Source organism: Parasteatoda tepidariorum, chromosome 12, assembly GCF_982258835.1.
Source record: "Parasteatoda tepidariorum strain Cologne lab strain chromosome 12, Ptep-v5.0, whole genome shotgun sequence".
Lineage (NCBI taxonomy): Eukaryota > Metazoa > Arthropoda > Arachnida > Araneae > Theridiidae > Parasteatoda > Parasteatoda tepidariorum.
In genome coordinates this window covers 15,862,417-15,875,955 of record NC_141766.1, presented here as the reverse complement: position 1 = coordinate 15,875,955, position 13,539 = coordinate 15,862,417, and the positions used below count along the sequence as shown (strand labels likewise).

Sequence of the window (13,539 nt, the reverse complement as noted above, 5' to 3'; positions counted from 1 at the left end):
AATATTTCATTATTTTTCTAATCCGATTTATTTAATCATCTGTTTTTTTTTTCACTGCAGTTCCACGATTTGGATATATTTTGTTTTTAACCTATTTAGAATAGAACCACGTTTTTATTCTTTGTTACTCTTTCTTTAATTTTTGTACTTCAGTGATTTAGATATATTTTCAATGTATCTGAATAATTATTTGAAACTTAGTTTTGTTATTTCACCGGTATTTATGAAATTCAGATATATTTTGAGATTTAACTGAAATATAATTAAATTACAATTAGTTTATTTTTCTCTTTACTCAACGTTTTTGGGCTTATTCGCTTCATTCTTGTTCGATTAGAATGTATTTGACAAATTAACTGAATTATTAGTAAAACCCTGCATATTTTTTTACGTTGTTTTTGTAATTCAGCGGTTTTGATTTATTTTGACTGCTCAATGGATTATTAATTTAGAGCTAGTTTATTTGCCAGCAATAATTCAAATACTTCAGGGAGCTGGATACAGTTTAAAATTGTAGAAACTGATATATTAAGATCTAACAGAATAAGTGGAAACTGCGTCTTAGAAGCGAAAATAGTAGAAGTGTGTGTTAATTGTATATTCCAAAAAAGAAATTCCCAACTTTATAATTAATGGAATCGATGGCTATATTATTTATACTATATAATGGCCAAAAAAGAATTAATAGTTATATTATATAGATCTAAATTGATCAGGATATTAAAAAACTTTTTCAATATTCATTCCAAAAAAATTAAACATTAACATATCAACAAAAACTATGAAATTATAAGTCTAGAAACTCAAAATAATAAAACAACTATTGTTAGTTATTCTAAATTCAATAAAACATAGGTTATTCTTAAATTTACGGATAACACAATTATTGTTAACTATTAGGAACCTGTATGATTAAATTACTTAAGTCTTATATTTGAAAAATAGGGCACATGAATTTGAGAGCTAGCTTTTTCACGTGCTTAGTCGCGCACAAAGAATTAATAAGATAGCAAGTTCATTATGAAAGCAAAGGTTGCAATACAATAAATAATTTTTAACATATCTAACTAAGCATATAGTAATGTAACCAAATTGTGTGGGTATTAAAAATGAGGTACTTACGGTGTAGATCGTTGACTGTATTCGTTAGCAATAGTTTCGATACCACCGGCTCTTGCAACGGCGACATAAGAATTTTCATTACCTATATCAAATCCTATCACAGACATAGTAAATATTGAGAAGGTTTCGTAGATCACAGAAGTCTAGCACAATAACAACAATGTAATCACAACAATGTCAAGAAACCAGCGAGCGCTACTACCACCTACTGTAGTACTCGTGCCGAAAGAAAGAAAAGGAAAGTTCAGGAACATTCCAACCATAACCGCGACAGAACGGATTAAACCTGAGTGAAACCGCAAGGTTGTGATTGGCTCAAAACTATTATTTTTTACTGTCAGGTTCATTATGTTACAAAGGTTTATTTACTGAGAAATTCAAACAATGAAAGAAAAATTTAGAAATTAATGCAAAGTGTAGATGTCATTTCATCATTTCGTTGTCAAATTCTATTGTCTTTTAAGGGGTATTCTTACTAAATCTTGTTAACGCATTTTTAAATGCCGTTCAGGGAGAATAAGAACCTAGTGGTTAAAATATATTTTCCCACAGAAAGTTATTAGTTACTCATCAATTAGGTTTTTCTCTTCGGTGATCGTCGAAGTGGGGGTGCCATCCCCTCTTAAGAGGATCAAAATTGTGATGACATGTCTTCAGATCATCCTCAGGAATGTTTCCCAGACCGTCGCTGATAGCCCATTGTGCAGCTCTTACGCGACGTAAATGAACTACAACAACAATTCTTCGGCGATAGCAAGTGCTTTGAAATGCATTCATTAAGAGTATACTCTAGACTTTAGAGTGCAGAGGTCGTTGGGACAAAGAATATAGAGAGATTATGGATGGGTGATCGTGTAAAGCTAAGTGTGGCGGCGCTAGTGGTAAAATTGCTCTTTCCAGACTTCCGGGTTACTGCTTCCGATATATTTTTACGCCGCAGATTGAGAAAACGCGCCATCATATTATTGCATCATATCTTTTGCAGTATTTCACATGTACCGAGTTCTTTTTTTCAGCCTTTAAACTTCAGCATTATCATATTAATATTATAATCATTAGAATATTTTCCAATTAGGCTAACTTAAAAATATATTTTTGGGGACATTTTATTCAAATGTAGCCAAATAAGGGATAAAATACAAAACATGGCAAACCTTAAGAATTATTCACAATGAGATATTAACTTTCCAAAATTTTTTTTGGCCTTACGACCTCTGAGAATCAATACATTTCTGAAAGCTCTTATGAATGGTTTAATTATGTTTAGATTTGAGACCAAATTACAATAGCAAAACTACATAGAATATTTGGCTTGTTCACACATCGCCTCGTAGTCATAACATATGCGGAGGGATACACCGGAAATTTTCTAAATTTCTTCCGGTTTAAGGACACTTGTTATTGTTTACATTAGTCCACCCATCCATATTCTCTCTATATTCTTCTCTTTCGATATATTCCCCCTTTATATTCTTTGGTCAGGATACCAAAGCAGGGAAGCCATTTCATCTGCAGCGGTTCAAAATGGATGGTTGCTCGTTTAAAGCGAGTTAATATTCGTAGCAAGAATTCCGTTTTACAACTTCCAATTGTAGCCCATTGTGCAGCTCTAATGCGACGTAAATTAACAACAACAACAACTTCCAATTGATTTTTACGTCTAAACTTCAGAGGCCGCCATCAAATATAATTATACTTATAGTGTTTACAAAATAAAGCGTTTTTTAAGATTTAAATTAAACAAACAACATAAGAATTTGGAATACTCCGCAAACATGCCATGCCCTACAAGATGCAACCCAAAAGATAACTAATGGTGAAATTTTGCGCAAATATAGCCAAATAAGGCATAACACTTAAAACATGGCAAACCTTACACTTTATTTATATTGTGATATTAATTTCTGAAATTTATTTTAGGCTTACTACCAGTCAGAATTTTTAAATTACAGGAAACTCTTTATGAATTGTAAAGTTACGCGAAAATTTGAGCGTAAATCACATTAATAAAACTGCCTAGAATATTAAGCCTGTTCACATATCGTCTCGTAAGCATAACATAAGCTGAGGGATACACCGGAAATTTCCTAAATTTCTTTCGGTTTTAGGAAACTTGTTATTGTTTACATTCAGTCAACCATCCATGGTGATGACATTTCTTATGATCACACTCAGGGATGTTTCCTAATCCTTCGCCAAGGGCACCGGCAGAACAGTTTAAAAGGGGGTGCAACCCTCTAACAAACTAATCCCCCCCCCCAAAAAAAAAGAAGAAAAAATTAAAAAAATTCTGTTATTACATTTTGTTTTGTTATTACTAAGGCCCGGATTTTGATGACATTTGCATTTTTTTGCATTTTTGGACATTCTTTGTCTTTTAGAGCGAGCATTTTTTGAGATATATAGGGCATTTTCTTTAAAATTTTGGGGCGTATTTTGCATTTTAAAGCATTTTTTAAATTTTTTGTTAATTTTTCTAATTTTTATTATTTTTTATAATTTTTTATTATTACACTGGCTTCTAAACAATGAAGAAAATTTCTAGGATATTAACAGGTGAAGCAACATCTTTTCAAATTGAAGAAGAATTGTCAGTAAGTGTGACCGTCCTTTTCAAGTACGCACCAATAACATCAGTAGACGTTGAAAGAAGCTTCTCCTGGTATAAAAATTTGCTTTCAGACAAGAGACGCTCGTTTACATTTCAAAATATTAAAAAAAAAATTTAATAATCCACTGTAATTCTGATATTTAGTAATTTTATGAGATGGAAGTTGTTATATTCATTTAAGTTTCTATACAAAATGAAAATGTTTTGGAGTCAATATATTTTCTTTTTTTTTTTTGTTATTTTTGGATATAAAACATATTTGTCAAACTTTAATGAACGTAGAACAAGTATTACATTGCTTTATATTTTTTGAAACGACTCATAATAATTTTAAAGAGTAAAACATTGTTTTAGTTCAATATTTTTACTTCTATTTAAGTCATGTCATAAGGCATTTTTAGCGCAATTTTCGCATTTAAAGAGCATTTTTTGCACTTTTAAGGGCATTTTTTGCACTTTTAAGGGCATTTTTTGCAGTTCATAAGGGCATTTTTTGCACTTTTTAAGGGCATTAATAGAGATTTTTTAGGTCATCAAAATCCGGGCTCTAGTTATTACAAATACTTTCATCTGTTAATTTTTTTCAAGATTCATTTCTTCATTATTTCTTTAAAAAAAAGTTCGAATTTCTTGTACTTGCAAATTTTGCCACGAGAAACTGTTTTGATGGAGCTGGCATGGCTACTGACTTTGAAACACAAATAACTACCACAGTGGTTTCGTATACTAACGTGTTTGTGGCTGGCCAAGAAGGTAGCGTTCAAAATTGATTCGAAACAAATATCCTAAAGCTGTGTTTTTTCATTGTGCCAATCATGTTTTGAATCTCGTGATCAACGACTTAAACCGCGTTAAGGGAGTACAGAATACTATAGGGACAACGAAGGAAATTATTAGCTTTTCAGAGAAAGTACCTTGTGACAAAGAGAAATTCCTAACATCCCCTTACTCTGTGAAACACGCTGGTCAGAAAAGTACAAGAGTACCAGACGATTTTCTGAAAAGTTTGTTACAATTATAAAAGCTTTTGAAGGCCTTACAGAAAAAGCTGCAAACAAAGACACCAAAGTGAAAGCTAGTATACTTTTATCAGCTGCTACAACGCCAACATACATTGTATCACTTTTTGTTATTGCTACTTATTCTGCCAAACTTGAACCTGTGTGCAATCAGTTGCAAAAAGTAAACACAGATCTAAAAGAAGTAACTGATTATGTAGTCAAATTGATAGAGGTGCAGCAAATTCATCAAAACAATGCTTCTGAAGTGTACTGCAGGTCTGAGAAGTACTGCAATTTTCACGAAAGCAGAACACATTTGCGAAGAATTAGGCATTGAAATGAATCGACCTCGAGTGGCATGTAGACAAGTTCATAGATCGAATGTGCCTTTTGAAAACGCAGAAGAATTTTTTAGGAGATCAATCTTTATTCCTTATTTGAACTCCATTATGTCTTCTTTGAAAGACCGTTTTTCTTCTACACAAAGAAAAGCATTTTCACTCTTACAGCTTTACCCGAATGCGATGAACAAACTGGACAAAGCGTCATATCCTGATGTTTTTGAAGATATATATACTATGTATAAAGATCTGCTCTCATCGAATTTCATCACTGAAGCTACAACGTGGTACGAAATGTGGAGGAATAGAGAAAATTCTTACGAGTCCCTCGAGCACATCGATTTAGTTATTGAGGCCACACCGTTTTATCCAGCTGTAGAGGAGGCAATCGAAATTGGCCTAACTCTTCCAGCTACTACGTGCACTATTGAACGCACTTTTAGTACAATGCGAAGCATCAAAACATAGAATAAATCTACAATGTCTGACGAGAGATTAAGTAGTTTGTGCATGCTCAGTGTGCATAAGAAAAGAATCAAAGATGACTCAGAATTTATTGAAAACGTTATAAACAGATGTGGACAGCAAACAAGACGGTTATAATTCTTGTTTGATTTAACAATTCTTTAATTGTTTATGTATCAATGACTACTTAATTATTTGATTTTGAATAAAAATATTTCAATAAAAATTTTTTAGAACAAATTTTTTTTTCCGTATCTCCTTAATTGTTTTTAAAAAAACCTCCTTGCACCCCCGCTGCCGGCGCCCTTGTTCTTCGCCATTATCCCATTGTGCTCAAGTGCGAAGTTAGTTATGATGTTGACCATTATTTCCTCCCTGTCAGCATTCCAAACATCATCTTGAACTAAATCCTTAATATGGCATTTCCATTATACGTAAAATGAGGAATCATCTCTCTTCACGTTTTTATAACTAAGTAGTTCAGTGATATTATTTCACATTAAGGAGATGGTTTGTATAGAAAATAATCAATTTGATGCAATAGCATCACTGATTTTTTGTTTAAGGTAAAATTAATTTAGAAGAACAAAATAAGGACTGTTATTAGTTTCGTAAAATTGTTTCGACTTTTTGCAGAATTAAGATTTCTGATCAAATGATAGATATGGAAAAGGTAAATGATGACGTATAGATCATGATGTCGACCATCATCTCTCAGAGTTCCAAGTATTGTTTTGAACCGAATCTTTAATGTGGCGCTTCCCAATAAAGCGTTAAGTGATGTGTGTTTCTCGACAAATTTTTATAACTAAGTAGTTCCGTTAATTACATTTAGAATTTAATTTGGATAGAAAAAAAAAGTCGATTTGATGTAATAGCATAATTGATTTTTAGTTTAAGGACAGTTAAATTCAGAAGAAAAAAAAATGATTATTTGTTTCGGTTTTAAAAGATTGTTTGTTTCGTTTTTACAGAATTACGATCTCTGTATAAATTATCATTCAATTCAACAATTCAATATTATTTTATTTAAAGATATTGGTGAAACGCTAGAATTATTCGAAATAATTTTTTTCATAAATCGAAATATGCATTTTATTTGCTTATTTTGGAATTTATTTAACTGTTAAAATTTTTTTTTTACCTTTCTTAAATAAAAGAAATTTTTAGTACGAAAATTATAATGGAATACTTTAGAACTGTATCTAACATTGCACCAAATAGTCTCAACGCACTTAAAATAAGACTTGACTTGATTGAAATATTTCTTTAATATTTGTATGTGTCCCCAGGGATGGCTGGTCGAAACAAATCCGCATTCGGCTTGCACCTCCTACAGTGGTGACGTGAAATATCCTCAGTGGTAGACGGATCATGGGTTAGAGTCCCTTTGTCGTCAGGCTAAACCGTGGGAGGTTCTAGTCGTTTTCCTCTACATGCAACAAAAATGCGGGTTAGTTCCATCGCAAAGTCCTCCACGAAGGCCAATTTTTTCCAATACTTGATCCAGGAGTTCCCTCGTCTTCTGTATTGGATTCAAAATTACAAGGCTATGGAGTTGAACATTAGTAGTCGTAAATCCAAAAAATTGTGTCGGCTGTTCAACGACGGTTATAAAATATAAAATAAAAGAAATATAAAAAAAATATTTGCATGTGTTGAGTTGATTTTAAACGAGCACAACTGTCTTTAAAACATTAATTTTTATTTTTATTTATTTATTTTTTTTACATTAGAACTTTATTTATTTTCTAAGTGTAAAATCAAACATTTTAATTATTTTTATTTTCATATTTTTGTTCATTTTATTATTATAATTATTATACATTAAAAAAAAATTTTCTCCTCATGAAAAATAATTTTTCTCCTCATGAAAAATTTTATGATACCTATTTATTACAAAAAAAAACCTATTATTTTTATTTTTGGTTATTACAAAAAAAAGTTGTTCAAAAAATCTTAACACATTAAGCTCATACATTATCTGAATATCTTAATCTTTCTCTGAAATTCAAATTATGAAAATTCTCAAAATAAGACTGTATGATATGAAATTATCTTTACTTATGAAGTATCCAAGATACTGGAAGCATATATTTTGAGAGACAGCGTCGCAAAATGTTGGTTAGTTTAATGATCTTTAAGCTCTAACTAGATAAATGTTATTCTGCCCATCTGAATGTGGTGCGTTAAAGGTTAATATAAATAAAATGAAAAAAAAAATTATCATACATAAGGCGCAAACAAAAGGAAATCAATTATAACGATTAATTAATAAAAAAGTAGTCTGTAAAAGTGCAATCGGTGTGTCGAATAACAATTCAATTAGAATGCAATGAATGGAATGAATTATCACATTTTAAGATGATAAGCAGCAAAGACAACTTTAGGCAGTTATTAAGACAACGTATATATATATATATATATATATATATATATATATATATATATATATATATATATATATATATATATATATATATATATATATATATATATATATATATAATCCATCTCATGTATACTGTCATAAATGCCAACCTAGAAGTATATAACACCGTGCCATAATATTTAAAGCGTTACGAAAAAACATATTAAGATTACTCAATAAGTTTAATTTTACTTCTACTTAAATATTACAAATGAAAAAAAATCTCAAGTTTTAAAAGTTAGAACTATTATATGTTGGCATTATTAACAATCAGAAGAATAAGTTATTGTTTTAGCTCAGCGCTAAACATTACTTCAATACTTTTCTTTGCACTCATTTTTCTTTCAATGTCCTTTTTTGCTAAATACTCAGCGAGATTAAATTATTAGATGTTTAACTCAGCTGAATAATTATATAATTTCTCAAAAATCTCATGAATTTTTGCGTAATACTAAAAAGAAAAGAAAAAGAAACGAAAAAAAAATTATATGTTTAAGCAGGAATATGCTTGATTCAAAGCTGAATGTTTTTAAATTGCAACAGCAATTTTATATTTACTTCCTTTAGCTCATTGATAGCCTCCCAAATGAACGAATTTCAAGTGATAACGTGTTATACATAGATATTTTAGCAATAAATTATTAATTTAGGAAGTAAGGAGAAAAACATGCATAGTATACTCATTCAGTTTTTAGAACTATAGTATAAAATAATAATAATAAACTTTTAATATATTTAGATACATAACATTTGAATTCATTTTACTGTCAAGATAAAAATTATTTAGAAACGATTTTTCGAATAAAAACTTTATTTTCCTCTCAGATTAAAATGTGGGGGCGAAGAATGTATTTCATCCCTTTTTAAATTCAGACATTCGCAGAAATAAAATCAAGTAAAATTAGTGTTTAACTCTTTCTTCAACTTTAAAGCTATTTCCCAAATAGAAAACTTTGCAGCTATTTTCAAAGTAGAAAATCGAGACAAATACTTCTGTTTTGTTTCTTTTTTCTACGTATGACAACTTTTGATATATTAAAGTAAAATAAAAAATTTAAACCAATATACACCTGAAAAAGGGAAAATAAAACAGTTTAGAAAACTAAAATAATTGCCATTCTTTTACCTTTCCCTGAATCGAGCAATAAAACGCATAGATATATTTCTAAGCATCTCTTGACTTTCATCACCTTTCTTCGTACCGCTCACAGAGAGAACCCACACATATCTGACTCCTCAAAAAGAGACCCCTCATTTTACACTAAGGAAAATGCCCTTTTGCTTCTTTAAATTGCCTTAATTATTTTAATGATTATGGGTTCTTTTCTCCTTTTATAAAATGTCATATATTCACAGAACCATCTATTCCTAGGATATCTAAATTCAGGGTTGCCACGGGCGACGAAAGACGCAAAAAGAGCTAACTAATAATAATCAAAATTTTATTCCAAGAAATTAAAATTATCAACTTTTTATTGCATTTTTTTTTCAGTTTACCATTGTAAGTGAAAGCAAAAAAAGTGTGTATATGAGTAATGTAAAATGCAAGTAAAGGAGATAGATACGATAGAATAATTAGATAGTAAATAAATAAAATTGAATTGAGTTTCTACCACTTTTTAACCAAATAGTCGCCAGTGTAAACCCTGTAAATTGTCTTAAACAAGCAATTATCTAGATGTTCTAGGAAAACACATGTAAGTTTTTAAGGGATCTAAGGGTAATACATTTACTTTGGTCATTTTGTCAAAAGACTTTTTTAGACAAACGTTTTGCTTTTAACGTTCTCTGCTAAATTTCAATTTTTTAGCCCATTTAGTTGTATTATTAAATTAACTATAATTCAAATATAAGTTTTTTTCCCACTTTTTGAAATTAAAATCTTATAATAATTGAGACTAATGAAAATGCCGGCCAGACGGTCGATTGGTTAGCGTGTCTGTCTGCGAAGCCAATGGCTGCGGGTTCGAATCCCGCTCAGGGCTTGGAAGTTTCTCTTTGTGTGTTGCTCTCTATTGTGTGAATGTGGCTCACCCTATAAACGGGTATCTGTGGGAATGGGTAATGTTGCTCATTTCCGTGACTTAGGCTCAGAGGTGCCCACGGGGTAGCGTTGAATGAGTAATACTTCCGGAATCTTCCTAGGCGAAGGACGTAAAAGTTCAGTGCCTGCCATTAGGAAGGAAAAAAAGACTCATGAAAATTATTTACAATTGTCTATTATTTTAAACATAAGTCATGCTCTCAATAATTCTCATTCTTATTGAAGTTTTTCTTTGGATAACAAGAAAACGTTAAAAAAAACTGATTTCGGTGGAAGTAAACAAATGTTTAATATTAAATCATTTGATACATTTAAAATTGTGTATTTATGTATTGTTAGAATTGTTTTATATGAATGGTCACATAAAATTTGCTTTCTTTATGTTCGTATATCAAATTCATCTATATAGTCACTAGTTGAAGATTTTACGTTTATAACGATTTTGTTCTTGTTTTATGATTTTAAAGTTATTTAAACCTTTAAATTTGTAAAATTTGATTAAACTTATGCCTTTAAACAAAATTATTTTTTATTCAAAAATGAAATGCAACGTTTAAATTTATATTAAAAAAATCACTCTTAATTTAATAAAAAATTGTATTTAATTTAATCAAAAAACCTATAAACATTGTTTCATTGAGAATAATTGAAAATATGTCACCATTTAAAGCATTTTAGTTTAAATAAATCACTGTTTTTCAGTCAATAAAAAATAAAGTTCTTCGAAAAAAATATTTTACTTCGCTGTTTCGACAATTCTTTCTACTTTTACGAGACACTTTCTTACATAGATTCTTTAAGATCAACATTACCTTTATTTTATTGAAATAAAAGTAATTTCAAGTCCTTTGCATTCATTGACAAAAAATGGTATATGTTGCAGTTTTATATACTTAAGTAAAAGGTCCCGCAGTGGACTGATCGTCAAGACACGATCACAATAGAACACCGAAGTCAAGCATCACAGTGTGCGGGTGGGTGGACCACTTTGATCAGCCTGCAAAGGGACCGAGGGTGTGAGGTATCGGTCCTCGTTAAACTGTTCTACCGTAAAGTGCTCGACTTCGTGTGCAGGTCGTCGGGCTACCAAAGCACTGCGGAGGATCAAAATTGTGATGGTATGTCTTCGGATCATCCTCAAGGATGTTTCCCAGACCGTCGCCAATACCCCATTGTGCAACACTAGTGCGACCTAAACCAACAACAACGTAAGAAAAGGAAAAGAAAAATTGTTAATTCAAAAAGCAGGGAAATAACATGATTGGGTTGAGAATGCAATTAATGTTCTGCTAAATTTACTATTTTATTCTTAACTTATATAACCTCATAATATAGAGTGGAGATAAAGCACTAAATCCGTTACGCATTTATTCTCACTTATTTGAAATAAACCAGAATGGTGACCATATTTCCCAGATTGCGGTAACTATCATTAGATAAAAGGTTTTTCAGAGTGGTCCATTTTTTTTCCTTTCTTTTTTTGGTGCACTGTATAATGCACAGAAAAAGAATAAAAAAAGAAAACCTACTCTGAATAACTTTTGATTTAATGATCGGATCTTCACGTTCTAAGATTCCATCTTAATAGTTTTCGAGGAGTGATTTCAAACATGCCAACTAATTGATCCAGACGCTATTTTAAATTGGGAAATCACACAAAAACACGATTTCTCTGAACAAACATAAATTTTTTTTCAACGGATTTGACTTTCTAACCCCCAAAGTGTAGAGAGTAGCCGCAACCGGAGAAATATGGTCCCAATAGTTTGGTCCGGACAGCGACCCAAAGTTTGGACCCCCTAATGTTAATTTTATTTTTTTGCGTATTTCGCCATATCACGAGAACTTTTTAAGTAAATTGGAAAATTTTTGCGCACAATTCGTCACGAACCAAAATTCGTTTATTCACAGATGATTCCAAGCAAAAAATAACTTTTAGTAAATATTTTTTTTTTAATTATTGTATTTAATGGGAATGGAAAAAATTATTTGAGGAGTTCGATGAAACAGGACTTGCTTTATTGTCCATTGAAAATGAAAGAGCACGTAATATTGACCCTACAATATAATCGATGAATTTGCGGTAAAAAGAGCCAGGAGAAATAATTTTTAGGTTAATAATGCAATTTTCTAAAAATTTTTTTCATTCAAATGAATAAAAAATTCTTTATAAAGATTTATGCTGGTAATTTAAAAATTGCTATAATTTTATTATCAATTTATATTAACTAACAACAGATTAGCAATTTTTAGAGGACTGTGCTTCAAATTATTGATGGATTTATATGTTGTTAATTTTATAACTTTTCTTATTTTATATTAATTCTTTCTTTTTGCCTTTTTCTCAAATTTTCATTTCTGTGAAATCTTTTTTACAGCTTTACTTTAAATATTTTACAAAGACGGAAACTAATTTAAATTTTCAAATATTAAATCTTTATTCCAGAAATTTATTTTAAGTCATCATGATATATTACCTTTCTCAGCAAACTTAAGTTTATAAATCTGTCTACCAAACTAAAACCATTAAATACCTTTAAAAGTCTATATTAAATAAGTATTTTGTAATTATTTTTTAGTTGACCTGAAGTCTTATACACTTAACACTTAATGTTTCGTAATCAAAAAGTAATTCTCTAAATATGACAACATTTTATATTCTAGTGTTAAATTTTAAACTTAAAATATTCTGTAATCTCATTTATATGTGAACAAATAACTTATTTTCATAAATATATTTGATAATATGATACATAAATAGCTACAATGATTATTAGAGATGGAGTACAGAAAGTATGAGAAAGGGCCGCTGCAAAAATTTGCACCTCAGGGCCCCGAGGGGCGAAGTTACGGCACTGAATCTGAACAACACATTTCGGGCAATTATGATAATAATAATTCAGATTAAAGAAATAATGATGAAATGTTCCATGTCGGCAAGGATAAATCTTCTAAGTAGTGAAAAGTAAAGTATACTAACTGCTCAAAAACGAAAAAGAGGAATATTGTAAAAATGTCTCCTGGCCTAAAGCACCATACCAAGGATATAGAGCAGGGTTTCTTAACCTGTGGTTCATGAACCCCTAAGGGGTCCATGAGTCATATTTTGGGGGTCCGCTAACTACTCTTAATTTTTAAAACGTTTGGAAGCCTACCCATTGCTTGTAAAGCGATCTATGGCAGCTATAATTCCCTTTGCTACGGTGTATCTCTGCGAAGCGGGATTTTCCACACTCGTGACAATAAGAACAAAACATCGAAATCGATTGAATGTTGAACAAGATATGTGCGTTGCTTTGTCGAAAACTATCCCCCAATTCAATTTGTTAATTAAGGAAAAGCAGCAGCAACTTTCACATTAAAAATTTTAATTATGAAAATTTTGTACACTATTAAAATAATAAAATTAAATGTTTTCTAATAATGGATAGTTTTTGCAATCAATTTTTTCACAGGGGGGTGGTCCGTCTTAAAAAATTTTAAAGGGGGTCCATTATGCCAAAAAGGTTATGAAACATTGATAT

The 13,539-nt window shown here is 30.6% G+C and overlaps 1 protein-coding gene across 1 annotated transcript in view; it reads right to left on the bottom strand.

Annotated features, from left to right (window-relative positions):
- The window catches only part of LOC107438136 (heat shock 70 kDa protein 4L), a 37,722-nt gene extending 36,321 nt beyond the window's left edge, over window positions 1-1,401 (bottom strand). Inside the window, exon 1 of the mRNA XM_016050336.4 lies at window positions 1,123-1,401. Within this exon, the coding sequence (XP_015905822.1) occupies window positions 1,123-1,229 (107 nt within the window). The 5' untranslated portion in view covers window positions 1,230-1,401. The remainder of the gene's footprint in view (window positions 1-1,122) is intronic.
- Between the last annotated feature and the right edge of the window lie 12,138 nt (window positions 1,402-13,539).